This window comes from Azolla caroliniana, unplaced genomic scaffold (genome assembly GCF_043228905.1).
Source record: "Azolla caroliniana isolate FFs.n. ecotype wild unplaced genomic scaffold, voAzoCaro1.0.p SCAF_7, whole genome shotgun sequence".
NCBI classification, from domain to species: Eukaryota; Viridiplantae; Streptophyta; class Polypodiopsida; order Salviniales; family Salviniaceae; genus Azolla; species Azolla caroliniana.
In genome coordinates, this window is record NW_028230442.1 from 16483472 (window position 1) to 16498329 (window position 14858).

The 14858-nt window shown below is 39.8% G+C and overlaps 2 protein-coding genes across 3 annotated transcripts; one reads left to right on the forward strand and one right to left on the reverse strand.

The window, feature by feature from the left end:
• Positions 1-1159: 1159 nt before the first annotated feature.
• LOC147862066 (mitogen-activated protein kinase 13-like) lies at positions 1160-10180 on the reverse strand. Of its 2 annotated transcripts, XM_087323112.1 has the most exons (8): positions 10059-10180; positions 9726-9953; positions 9085-9214; positions 8793-8927; positions 2492-2824; positions 2080-2263; positions 1821-1857; positions 1593-1710 (listed from the first exon to the last, which is right to left on the reverse strand). In XM_087323112.1, exons 1-7 carry the CDS (start codon positions 10157-10159, stop codon positions 1832-1834), a joined length of 1137 nt encoding a protein of 378 aa, XP_087179238.1. In that variant the 5' UTR covers positions 10160-10180; the 3' UTR covers positions 1593-1710; positions 1821-1831. The 2 variants fall into 2 exon arrangements, with proteins under 2 accessions (XP_087179237.1, XP_087179238.1); XM_087323111.1 differs by lacking the exon at positions 1821-1857 and having other exon boundaries at positions 1160-1710.
• Positions 10181-12475: 2295 nt separating this feature from the next.
• Positions 12476-14857, forward strand: LOC147862067 (pentatricopeptide repeat-containing protein At2g39620-like). Its single transcript, XM_087323060.1, has one exon. The coding sequence runs from the start codon at positions 12476-12478 to the stop codon at positions 14855-14857; it is 2382 nt and encodes a 793-aa protein (XP_087179186.1).
• The last annotated feature ends 1 nt before the right edge of the window (position 14858 follows it).

Genomic DNA, 14858 nt, shown 5'->3' on the forward strand with positions numbered 1-14858 from the left:
GCATATGGAGTCTAGTTGTGGTTAAACTAAATACTTACATTAACTTGCTACATTTGAAATTTCCATAAGCTTTAGTTTTGAGGGCTTTCATTTCATTAATCTTAGTGATGAACGTAGTGGATAAGGTGTAGGGAGTAAATGCCTTGAACTACGCAAGAAAATTCTAGCGCATATAGTCACTGTAACTGAAGCACTCTCATTGCATGTCTTTATGGGTGAGCATGTTAAGGATTATCAATCATATTGAGGTCCAACCAATTGAATCCCATGTTTTGAACTAACCAAAGCAAATTCTAGAACAAATAGTCTCTGTAACCTGAAGTGCTCTCATCACATGGCATTATGTTTGAGCATATTTAAGGATGATCGATCACACTGAGTACAGACCAATCCAATCCCATCTGGACCTGGTTGCTATCCTTTTAACCAGTATAGTAAACCGTGCACAGTAAATCTGAAGAGACTGCTCCCATCTGAGCCTGGTTGCTATCCTTTTAACAAGTATAGTAAACTGCGCATAGTAAATCTGAAGAGACAGCAGTCCAAGACCAGATTCACCAACATGTATGGCACAAATTGCCCCAGTGACAGAACATTCATGTCACATTGTATTAGTTACACTCGTAACGGAAACCTTCAACGAATGTTAGTACAAAGCTTGACTTCATGATTTATAAACCAAGGGCTTTACACTTTACAAGGTATCATTCTTACCTCCCTAGCATAGAACAGCAGAAAAGAGTTCTCTTTTAGCTTTCTCAGACTCTCGCCATTGAGGACCTCATTTCAGTAGTCTTAGCCTTACCTTGTAATGTGCACACCTAATAATGCAATTCAGTAACATAATAGAATGCAGCTGCTTTCCACGGGAAGTTGAATGTCAAGATGCGATGACATAATGTGTAGATTTTACATCTTAAGAATATTTCATATAAAGCAAGTAAGAAATCTTTGCTACATCAGAGTATTATATATAAATTGTACATCAACTTTTCACTGTAATCAGTAGAAATCCAGTGAGAAACCTGCTGTAAGCAGGTTTCTCACTGGATTTCTTAATAATAGAATGCAGCTGCTTTCCACGGGAAGTTGAATGTCAAGATGCGATGACATAATGTGTAGATTTTACATCTTAAGAATATTTCATATAAAGCAAGTAAGAAATCTTTGCTACATCAGAGTATTATATATAAATTGTACATCAACTTTCCACTGTAATCAGTAGAAATCCAGTGAGAAACCTGCTGTAAGCAGGAAAAAACAATGTGTGGACCAGAGCCTAGTTACATATATACAAAATGGATGGGCTGATGCTGCAAATCAAGGCCCAGAAAACTCTGATATTCACATCCATGGACAAATCGTCTCTTTTGATTATTATAAGGGACGAAAAAGTGGACTTACAATTTCCTTTTACAAACCTCCAGGCAAGGTAAAAAGTGGGCTTGGAAAAATGTACAGATTCCTCGGGTATGAGAGGAAAAGGGTGCTCAAGACTCACTTATCATACATGTTATCTTACCTAGTTTCTTAAATGGGGATGGTATTGCCTTCTCATGTGTATGCATGCCTCTTCATAAATTAGAGTTCTAATGTCTTCTTCTGAAAGGGATTGCTCTTCCATATCGAAATTGAACACTGTCGGACACACGGGTTCATCTGTAACATCGTGTAAGCTGGATAGATATGGATGAGCCAAGGCTTCTTCAGCTGGTTTGACAAAAGAAAACATGCAATAGTATTAACATTACATGATATACGCTATCAGCTAAAATTATGTTAATCTTGCACAGTATGGGAGTGCAAGAAGGGAAACTGACCTACTCCAGTCTTAATGATTTTGCAAAATGTTCAAACCTAGGGTAAGCTTTGTAATTAAATGATAGAATAGGCTTTACTTGCATCGATAAACTTCCAGAGGCTAGATAAGCTTCCTTGCATGGATATGTACAAAATGAGTATGGATAAAGGCCAGATGAATATGCCTTGCATCATGATATAAAGCTATACCAGAATTCTAATTGTGTAATTTTGACCAGTTTCATGGCACACAATATCAAAGTAAGCAGTATATTCTACCTGTGATTCTTCTTTTTGGATCATACGCAAGCATTTTCTCGATTAAATCAATGGCCAGGGGTGGCAAATGAGGGAACTTTTCTGCTAATGGCTGTTTGTGATGTCTTGGTAGTTCTCTAATGTACCGCAATGCATTCTCACTTTGTACATAGCCAAGTTCAGCATCTGTAGGAGTACCCATTAACTGCAAATGATGCAACAGATTGAAATAAAATGCCTATCAAGAGAATACAGAGTGCTAGATCTATATAGAAATTATAAAACTAAATATTTCAATTTCAAAATAAAAAGATTTAGAAATTCTGGGCCAAGCACGGATTTTCATCCATAAAAAGATACCAGGAGGTTTATAATGTGATGAATTTATACAAAATTATAGGAAACCAAAATGTTGTTGTCAAATACTACTGACCTCTGTGATTGAACTGAACTGGTGGACAAAATCTTTGCCAGGAAAAAGGGGTTCTTTGTTGTATAGTTCCATGAGGATGCAGCCAACAGACCAAATGTCCACAGCTGCACTGTATGCTCTCGCATTCAAAAGCAGTTCTGGTGATCTGTACCATCTTGTTACCACATATTCAGTCATGAGGTCCGCCTCTGAGAATGTCCGAGCTAAACCAAAATCCGCAATCTTTAAATCACACTCTTCGTTCACTAACAGATTGCCTGGCTTCAAATCTCGGTGAAGTACATTTGCCGAATGAATGTATTTTAATCCTCGGAGCAATTGGTATAGGAAATACTGAATTATAAAATTTATGAGATTACGGTTCATAATGCCAAGAATATACCTAGAAGTTGGTAGCGAATAGTGAAAAGTTTGAAGGCATCCCAGATAACACAAAGATGGAATGCAGAAATGCAAACAAAACAATAGCATAAAATACACAAAGTTTAAGCATCAGATTTACGTTTGTCTTTGCTTTTTGATATTCACTAAGAAATCCCTAGCTTGAAATCTCTGGGAAGTACATTTGCAATTATTTGTATAGGAAGTACTGAAATATAAAAGTTATGAGCAATAAGTTTCATAATGCCACGAATACACCTAGAACTGGTAGCAAACAGTGAAAATGTTTGAAGGCATCCCAAATAACATGAAGATAACATGCAGACATGCAAACAAAACAAAGCATAAGATACACAATTGATGCATCAGCTTGAAGTTTTGTTTTGCTTTTTCGACATATGACCATGGTATGGAAGGTATACAAAATCAGAATCATTATGCCCATATTCAAAACACATACACTATTGTCACTAGCTTTTGTATTCACAATTTACGCAAGGAAAAAACCTCTGGAAAACAAACCACATAGGACGATAATAACAATCCATTGTCACGCAGTGATGTTATTTTGTTTTCTTATGTTTCATTATTTACTTTTTGTTTTATTTCATATGAGCCTTGGAAGACCATATAGGCTGAAAACAGCTGGCCTTTGCCATTAGGAGGTGTTTTTATTTTCTTGTACGACATTTTTAAGAATAATTATTATTTTATTTTATTGAATACTTATTTTACTTTATTTTATATTTATTTATTTTGGTCTCTTTCTAGGGCTCACTGTTATCTTCCACAGCAAGGAATTTATTCCAACACTTACCTAACATACAAACAAGGCAAGTGAAGCATAGCATATACTTAGAAGTCAATATGTTTGCACAACCAGCCATGTATCCAAAATCTAGAAAATACATTAGAAACAGAGAAGTTGTTCGAAGGTGAGTGGAGATTTGGTGTTATCATGCATCTCAATGGAGGTGTCAAGATTGTGGCTCCACTCTGGCCCAACAACACTCGACACTTACATTCACATTGTCAACCATTATCAACACTAACATTATACAATTAATAATGGAGATACAAAATGAAAACATGATGAAGTAGTTTAAGCTTTAGCAATAGACTGAAGAGATACAAAAGGGAGAGTAGAAAAAAGGTTCTTCCTCAAATACTAAGCTAAGTGTTGAAGGTTACCTTGTGATTAAAATATCAAGATAATAACTAAAAGTGCCACCCCCCTTCCAGAAAGCTAGAATTTATTGAAAAAGAGGAAGCTACATTAATTCAGCCACCCTTATAAAACCGCTCATTTCCTCACCTACCTTTGGCTTACACATAGCCCATGACTTACACTGAAAGCAAATCCTACTTAAAATAATTTATATGCATCGTAATACTAAATCTTAATATTCCCAAAATACCTTTCTTAATATTTGCATTCTATAGACTTCTTAATGGTTTGAGTTTGAGTTTCCAAACTGATTATCCTTGGGTTCGAGGAATTTACATCTATGTCCTATTTATTCCAACATACATGCCCCCAGCTCAGATGGCTAACACCGAGCATACCCATGGAACAACAACTTGCCATGACGGGACCACAAACAACCAAATTGTTTAAAAATAGAAAAGTCGCCAAATCTGGCTGGTAAACAGCTTGCTTCTTGTTTATTAGTGACTTGTAAGTTGGACAAGCGATCATGCATTCTCCTTCCCCACATTCATCCATGGTGAGCTCATGGGTAGCACTCGTTGATAGGTCACTACCCAATCTATGTCAGTGGCCCAATCTTTGTCAACTGCTAGCTATGGGCCCTGGTTTGGATCAAACCAAACCACACTGTTTGACTATAATTAAAAAGTTTGGTTTAGTTCCAAATATTGTTAAACGGTTTGGTTCAGCATTGTTAAGCCATAGTTAAATAATTTATCAGTTTGAATATAATTAAACAGTTGGTTTGGTTTCAGTTCGGTTTGGTTCGAAAACTGAGGTTTATCAGTTTATCGGTTTAATGGTTTATTGAACTTTTGTTTATCTTTATTTTTTGTTTCCTTAATGGTTTTATTAATTTTACTGATTTAATGGTTTTTATGTTTAATGATTTAATTCATTTAACTTACATGCTTTTATAATTTAATGTTTTTTTGTTTTTTTGTTTTATTGTTTCATTAATTTGACTGAAATGGTTTCATTTAGATTTATGATTAAATGGTTTTTGGTTTCAACTTTTTCTTAAATGGTTGAGTTTCACATTTCCCTAATGGTTTGCTTTCAATGGCTTGGTCTAAATGGTTTGGATTGGTTTGGTTTGGTTTCAAGATCAAGAAACTGAACCAAACCAGGCCATAGCTATCAGTGGCTACAAGTCTTGGGCTGTTGCTTGGTCTACACTGCAGACCCTCAAACGACCCATGGCTGATATGCATTAGTGTCTACGGAGGCTTTTAACCAATCTATACCAGTGGCACAGCCAGCCAAAGGCCAATCTACGTCCACCCAGCTTGCACATAGCCAATTGGCATCAGTGACTCCTCATGGTGCTGCCTAATCCATGTCAACAGCATGATCCGCCAATGGGTTGATCTGTATCAGCGGTCGTTCAGACTGAATTGGCAGCTCAAAGCCGATCTGCAGCTGCATCTGCCCAGGACAGATCAACTCCTGGGGGCCAATCCATAGTGGCGCCCATTCAGGCAAATCAGTTGTTCAGGGCCACTCTGAAGCAGCAGCCATTTGGGGCTGATTGGCAGCTGTCCATAGCCGATCTTCTACAACAGCCATTCAAGTCATACTGTACTTAATCGGTGTCTCAGCACTGATCTGCAGCGGCGACCATTGCGAATGGATCCACAACTTGGAACAGATTTACCATGGTAGGGCTACTGAGGACAGATTTGGATTGGTGGCCATCCAAACTGCTAGGGGGCATGGGAGGGCTACTCAAGGCTGAGATCAGTGATTGTTGCCAAGATATGGCCAAGAGGGATGGTGGCAGTGGACCTACTGCATGGCGGTCAAGAGGGGCAGAACATAATGGGTTCACTGTGGCAGTCGACCCATTGGTAGGACGGCTCGAGTTGCCCACGACGGTGATTGGTACCATCTTCATCGGGGGCTGCCTTCAACGGCACTCTGGTTGAAGCGCCCCTAGCAAGGGCAGCATTTAAGCACCTTCATTCAATATAGTTTAGACAGAGGGATATAACTATGCATTAGGTTATGGCTATGTCTGCTGCTATTTTGTCATTGATGTGTTTGTGGTGCCTCCTGTCGATATGGTATAGATAAGAATATAGGCATGGCTAATTGTAGCTCCAATCGGGAACAGTACCCAGGTAGGAATTCATAGAAGTGCTCATGGTCACTCTCATATTTGTCTTTAGGAGACAATACCCACATGGGAGTTGTCTCCTAGCACAATTTGGCACAGCATGGATAGTTTTCATCAGGCAAGTAGGGATGTGGACAGCTCAAATCATGCTCCTACACACATGCTTGTAGGCATCATGTACTATTTATGCAATGCATACATGGAAACGTGCAAGTGAACATGCATCTAAGAATTGTTCTAACGATTTCCTAGTTTTAAGTAGATTATAGAGTTAAGGGCGAGTTCATTGTTAAGAAACATTGATCACTTCCCTTCCACTAGGAAACCATGACAAAACAACAATGATGCGAGTAAATCTAGTTATTCCTTAAACAATATTAGTGACATCCTTTAAAATCATTGTATGTGCCACATTATTTAGCTTACATATGTTACCAATTGCTTTATGATAGTTGAAGTACAAGTTAGTATCATATCTCCATATATCATATTTAATGTGAGTTATTGAAGTAGGGATGCACATGGCTCAAAAGCTTTTATTTTGTTTTTGGTTTGTTCACAGATATGCTGTTGTCCCATGGGCATGCTGGATGTTGGTTGTCCAGCATGCATGGTAAGGTACATAGTATGAACCAGCCACCTATAACTATAAAGGGGAAGAGGTACAGATATTAAACTAACAAATAATGCATTAAAAATATTCAATAAACTCCTGGAGGATATTATATGAGAATCCATGTGGCACAACATTATATATGAATTGTCAGCACGTATGGTGATTGATAATAACACAAGCGCATTGTGGCATGAACAACTTGGACACATTGAGTTTGAAGTTCTAAATAGATGTAGAAGACATGCATGGCAGTATATCTACTTTAACTTTGGGGTAATGCAAGAAACATGTGAATCTTGTATCAAGTGAAAGATGGAAGACATTTCAAAAGAGGACAGCAATTGGACAAAGTCTTCTCAAGCTGCAATGATTTTCATGGTAAGATAACAATTATGACCCCTAATTGATTAGTCTAATCCACATAAATTAATTGTGGTAGAATGATACGGGTGTATTTTTACTTTGGAAATATAATACTTCTAAAAGCTTTTTTCATAAGAAACAGTACAATGGCAAACATAGTGTGTTCTTCAGATTCCACTCCTTGATGACACAATCGGCAAATTCTTTCTTTTGGAGGTATTCGCACATATCTGCCTACCTACCTCAATCTCTAACTGACGTGAAGAAGTTCACAATTGCCCTATCACACCTTGTCAGCGTATAGGACAGATGTATGTACATATGAGGGTTTGATAATGAATCCATCCTTCAATGTGTGTAAAAAGTGTATTATAGTGGATCATCTTCTTGCAAAGAAATGTGGAGCTGATCCATGTTTTTTTGTTTTCCAAGTCAGTTTGAATCACTCTATTCTTTTCCACTTTGGTCATGTTTAGATGGGGACAATCAATATTAGAGAAGGGTCATCACGTTTATGCTTCTGCTATGTGACTAGAAGCATTGTTGCATTTCAGCACACCAAAAATGAATCTCTATGTTCAGCAAATTATTTTGATGACACAAGTGCCAACCTCAAGTACATTCATTTCAAGAGCTCCCAAAGCCATTGGATACTGGTCATTGATTGAAAAAATGCCTTGATTATTATTGGGGCTACTGCCCTTATAATATCGTGGGACGCGGATGCTTTGACCCTTATCGTGAGGGCAACCATTGAGACTAAATTAGGTCTCTCTAAATCTTTCCAGTTATTTCCCTTGTTAAGACTTGGTTCCAGGTTTGTACTATTAAGTTCCACCACTTTTATCCCCTTTCACATTGTATGGATTCGAGGCCCTTCCTAGGTTCTGCAAGTCCTATGACTACAGGTTCTCTATTTTGTTGTCAATATTAATGTTAGGTCAGCACCAACACTATTAAAAGTGAAGTGCCCATCAGACATGTTACGGGCATGACCATATAATATCCCGTGGTAAGGTTGTACCGTAGTCTTCTATACACGTGGGCATGACCATATAATATCCCATGGTAAGATTGTACCATAGTATTCTATACACCTGGATAAAGTGTGAGGGTTAAACGAGAGTGTAAAGAATACTACAGTACAATCTTACCACGGGATATTATATGGGCATGCCTGTAACAAGACACATAACAGTCATATGTCCTGGAATTTAGGCATTCCCCAACAATCTAGTTTGGATGGGCCAATGGTCGCTAAGGTCACACCTCCTAGACGCATGTCTAGGTTTTCTCTTTTGTAGACATATACCAATGTTAAGTTGACAGGAAGAGTACATCTATCAGACATTTAACAGGCATATGTCCTAGAGGGTGGGTATGCCCTGGCAATCTTGTATGGATGTGGCCATGGTCGCTAAGGTCACACCTGGCGCATGTCCAGCTAGGTAAGACGATATTTAATCACCAATAAGAGATGCATATCACTCCTACCTTTGCCTCTCTTGAAGTGGAAGGAAATCACTGATGTCGATCCTCATACCTTTAACTATTATCAAGTAGTAAGATATGATGCATGCAAGCATCTTATATCGTTTAATGTATAAAATACCTGGTAGTATTCTTCTGTGAGTTGTTGTGTTTTAATAATATGGTGAAGATCAGCATCCATTAGTTCTGTGACAATGTACACATCCTTGAATGTGTCTCGTTGTGGAGGCAAAATAACTTCTCTCAATGCAAGAACCTATGCCAGAAATATATTTTTTCAGTCATCTAAAAAAGAAAATTATTTTTCTCATGTTTACTATTTGCTCAAGGAGATGCGTTTTGCATGATCATACATATTTATAATAAGGAAGAGAAATCTTAAAACATGTGTAATTTTCAAACAAAAACCTTACATTCTCATGATTCATGTGACCAAGAATCTTAATTTCCCGCAGGGTCCTCTTGGCAACAATCATGTTGTCAAAAGCATTTGGTATCTTCTTAATAGCCACCTCCTCATTGGTCTCCGAATTGACAGCAGAGCTGTGCATTGCATCAACAATATCACTCATAGAATATATGAAAAAAACATTAACATTAGTCCATATTTCCATGAATGAAACCTCTCGCATTTCCACCACTCTCAAACAGATCGACTCTATAATTTACATTTTGGACAGGCATAGGCATGGAACCAACAGGAAATTCTCCTTATAATTCTTTAAAATCTTTCGTACATATCTACAAACTGGGCTTTCTGATTCCTTGAGAGGCTCAACAAGTAGGTTTGCTCTGTAATTGGGACTCTCTTTGTAGGTCTACATCGACATACTGAGATCAATGTTAAGTTATATGGTATTAAGCTAAATAATAACTATTTGACAGTTGACTATCTACTAGTATTAAAGAATCACACTAGAAAGTATCGGATAATTGGGGGTAATAATATTAATTCACACAGTTACTCACATTGACAAAAAAACATAAGCAGTAGCAATCTTTGTTATGTCTCTATAACAGAAGATCTCTCTCTGTCTAGAGAAAGGATAATTACCACACAACACCATACGCTCCACCACTGATGGGTTTCACAGGGGGTTTGTACTTCGCTGCAACCTCGAAGAGATGACCGAATACGTTGTACTGCAAGAAACTCCCTCCATATGTGAATATACCTCCAATGTCCGCCATGCCTGTGGGGGGTACAATCAGGCCCTCCATCTCATACTGAGGAGCAGGCAGGAACTGTTGTTGACAACCATTGCCATTCGGATACATCTCCCTATACATATAACGAGTGTCTCTCTCGTTATCTGTGCTGATTGAAGAAGACTATGGTAGAGGAGCTCGAGCCCTGTTTCGATAATGGCGATAACCTCAGAGATACCTTGCGATCTGAAGCTTGACTAAGCCCATGGCATTTGAAAGGTCAGATCCTTGATGGGGCCAAGCCATGCCATGCCAACACACGGGAGGGGTGGAGGTCATTCATTCAGTGCCAGTGCAGAAGATTCGATTGCAGGCAGGTAGAGGCAGAGGCCAGAGGCAGGGGAGGGATGGAGCCTTCTAAACCGACAAAAGACAAAAAAAAATGGAAAAGGATCCATGGATTCGAAGGCTGGCCCGGCCACATGCACACCGGACATCTGATCGGATCGATCGGTCCAGATCAAGATGCATCCACCGTGACACCTGACAGAATAATGCTATCCTGTAGGAATCGGCAATGCTTCGGTTTCGGCTTAACCAGTTTGGCCTTGTCCATATTAAACCAGTTTGGAAGTTTTCAAACTTGAACCGAATCACCCGAGTTGGACATACTGATTAGCCTTAGCCGCTTCGTCCCAACCCGGTTTGATTCGTCTTGAACCTTGCCAAAGCGAGCTCAATCTCGTTTATGAGGGTCAAGCCTGAACCAAACCACCAAAACCATTCAAAAAAGGGTTAACGGCTCGGCTTAGGCTTGAACTGAGTCGTTGCCAACTCCTACCTGACATCGCGCCTAACTGCCCCATAGCACCTTGTTTTTTCACTTCTCATTCCCACTCCCATTCGTGGTCGCCAGCCACACTCGAGACAGATGTGATCTTCTTGACTATTGGCATTACCAAGTGATGTCCATCCCACTACTCATGCTAGAGAATAAGCGTTATTATATCTTGTCAAACACGTGCACCTCTTCTTTTCTACTTGGATAGGAAATGATGATGATGATGATGTTTTATGGTTCTTAGAAGGCTGTGAGTGACTTATGTGTTTAACTTGGGGATGTCACACAATACCACAAGGTGTTATTAATGTGAACAAGCACAAAAAATCCTCTTCACACATGGTAAATGGCGAGAGTAGGTGGGTTAGTCACTAGGGTTAATAACCTAACCATGAAACTTTATCCATAGTGTTAATGTTAGTTCTTCATGACAAGCCACTAACTTGTATAAATATCCACTCACTCAAGGGACACTCCATTATGTCAAGCCCCTATTGCAATTGTGTTACCCTTTATCACGAGTGTGTGCGTTGATGCATTCTTTACTTTTTGTGAAATAGGTAACATGGACTGAGAACTTCTTGTATCAAAGACTTGTACACGGTTGTCCCCTTCACAAATGTTATCTTTGTGACACAACCAATCTCCAAGGGAGAGAAAATATTATTCAAAGATAGTTGTGATATCGGTATTAATTAGTTTATTACATTTATTGCCTATTTTGGGCACCTTGAAGAAGCATGCAATTGTCCTTAAAAACAAAGTGAATCTCTTATGTCTGGGCAAGTGATGGGAGGCTTCTTAAAATTAGGGGGTGAACATCTTTATATGAATGTGAGAATCCAAGATTGGGAAGCTTTTAAAAAAAAAAATCATGGGTTGGGATATGCATGGGTCGAGACATAGAGAAAAGCAAGATTTTGAAAGCTCTGCCAATTTGAGTCACGAGTTATCCTTTGTACAAAAAAGTGTTGCTTCTTGAATTAAGCGAACCGCTGCTATCTTGTCGGGATGAATATATGCAATAAAGAGAGGCCTATAAATAGACAATACTTTGATGATGGACAAGGGGTAGACAACAAGTTAGATGTTAGCCCCGATGTTTACGATGTTTATAATCAAAATGCTTGTTTTATAGTGAACCATTTCTATTTTATATATATGACAACGTGCACATCTAAGCTTAACATATACGCATTGTTTTCATAAAAACCTATTCCATACATATTTTTAATCTAACAAAGTTTCTTGTTGACGAATTGAGAGCACATGCCCAGGACAAATGTTTGTAACCCAAGTCCGATAAGACCAATTAGAGTCTAAAGAAGTGCTATTATGTTTGTTTTGCATGCCCAAGAGCAACACCCAAAAACTAGCCTAGTGGGGCATGGAGAGACATGCTTGATGTCCAACAAAGAAGCATGCCCAATTCCACCCACATGAATTGTTCTTCATCTTGTATCATACGATCGACAACGGTTTGGTTTTGGCTTAACCGGTTTGGGAGTTTCCAAACCTGAACCGAACCGGTTTAGCCAAGCCAATCAAGCCTTAACCGGCTTGGTAACCGGTTTGTCCCAAATCGGTTCGGTTCGTCTCGAGCCATGCCAAACCGATAAAGGAAGCTAATGCCTAAACCGAGCCGAACCTCCAAACCGTTTTAAGAGCGGTTGAGCGGTTCGGTTTAGGCTTGAGCCGAGCCTCCAAACAAACTGTATGCACCAGACAGCAATTTGTGATGGTAGCTGCAAGCATTCTTGCAAGAAGAAGAAGAAGAAGAAGAGGAAAGCCACAAAACGTGTGGAGTGCGCTATATGAATGCTGGGAATGTGATCTCTTGGAATGCCCTGATTGCAGAGCATACTAAACATGGGAGATCTCATGAAGCTTTGTCCTGTTTTGACAGGATGCAAGGCCAGTGTATCATTCCGAATCCCGTAACGTTTCTTTGCGCCTTGAAGGCCTGTAGCAGCATTGGAGCTGTTGATAAAGGTAAACAAATACACAATGACGTTGTGAGTAGGAGTCTGTTAGAGAGAAATCATGTGCTTGGTACTGCTTTGGTGGGGATGTATGCCAAATGTGGAGTACTTGCAAAAGCACGACAAGTGCATGAGGAGCTTCATATTCGAGATGTTGTGTCATGGTCGGCACTCATTGGAGGATATGCTCAACATGGTCAAGTTCATGAAGCTTGGGATTGTCTTGAGAACATGCAAGGAGAGGGCCTCTCTCCGAATCATGTTACCTTCCTGTGCATCTTGCAAGCTTGTGGTCGCACTCGTGCCATCGACAAAGGCAGAAAAGCCCATGATGAGATTGTAAATAGGGGTATTTGGGATAGAAATGCCCTTCTGGGTACTGCATTAGTGGATATGTATGCCAAAGGTGGGAATCTCGCAGAAGCACAACAAGTGCACAATGAACTGCATGCTCAAAATATAGTCTCTTGGTCTGCATTAATCACAGGGTACACCCACCATGGGAGAGGCTATGAGGCATTGAAGTGCTTCGAGGACATGCAAGGCCAGGGTCTCACACCAGATGTGATCACTTTTGTTTGCATCTTAAAGGCGTGTGGCAGTGTAGGAGCTATTGAAAAAGGGGAAAGTATTCATAATCAAATTGTGAGCCAAGGCTTGTTGGAGAAAAGTGTAATGATCGGCACAGCATTGGTAGATATGTATGTCAAGTTTGGTCTGCTAGGAAAAGCACAACAAGTACATGAGGAGATTCACGTCCGGGATGCAGTCTCTTGGTCCATATTAATCTCAGGGTATGCTCAACATGGGCAAGGTCACGAAGCGCTAAATTTATTTGAACAGATGCGAAGCGAGGGTCTCTTGCCAAATATGGTCACCTATCTTGGTGTTCTGAAGGCATGTGGTTGTACAGGATCTATCAACAAAGGCAAACAAATCCATGATGAGATTGTGAACAGGCGCTTGTTGATACAAAACAGTATGCTTGGCACGGCGTTGGTGGATATGTATGCCAAATGTGGCATGCTTTCCAAAGCACAAGAGGTGCATGACAGCCTTCATATAAGAGACATGGTGTCTTATTGTGCATTAATTGGAGGGTTTGCAGAATATGGGAGGGGTCGTGAAGCCCTGAACTGTTATGCACAGATGGAAGAAGAGGGCTTCTCTCCAGATGTGGTCACATTGGTTTACATCTTGAAGACATGTGGAAGCATTGGGGCTATTGTCGAGGGGAAACGCATCCATGATGAAATTGTGAGCAGGAACTTATTAGAGACAAATGTTGCTCTTGGAGCCGCTTTAGTGGATATGTATGCAAAATGTGGAATGCTTCGACAAGCACAAGAAGAACATGAAAAGCTTAGAGTTCGGGATTTAGTGTCGTGGAATGCTCTAATAGCTGGTTATATTCAACAAGGGCAAGGTCATGAAGCATTCACTTGTTTCGAGCAGATGCAAGGAGAGTGCCTCTCTCCAAACACGATCACATTTCTCTATATCTTGAAGGCTTGTAGCATCATAGGAACTATTAATGAGGGAAAACTGATTCACAATATGATCGCCAGTCATAAAGACGCGCTGGAGAAAAACACCGTGCTTGGAAGTGCTCTGGTGGATATGTATGCGAGGTGTGGCTCTTTTACAAAGGCACAAGAACTGCATGACAAGCTCACTATACGGAATTTAATCTCGTGGTCTGCACTTATTGAAGGGTATGTGCAACAAGGGCATGTTTGTGAGGCACTTAACTGCATCGAACAGATGCAGCGGGAGGGTCTCTCTCCCGATGCTGTCATCTTCCTGATTTTGTTGAATGCATGTAGTCACTCAGGCCTATTGGATGAGGCTGAAACATGTTTTGGCACTATGATTAGAGAATATGACATTAAGCCGACCCTAGAGCACTACACTTGCATGATTGCTGTTTTTGGATGTGCGGGGCACTTTGACAAGGCAATGTCAGTAATGAAGATGATGCCATCTTCTGATTACCCTGCAATTTGGCTTGCTCTATTAGGTGCTTGTAGAAAATGGGGAAATGTGAAGCTTGGAATGAAGGCTTTTGATCAAGCAGTTCAACTGGATAGTGGTGGTACCGCAGCATATGTCCTTATGGCTGATATTTTTGCAGCTTCTGCCATGGAAATGGATGTGGAAAAGATAAATCCTACGGCCGTGAGGTTGGATGCATTCTTATCATATGAAAACTAGT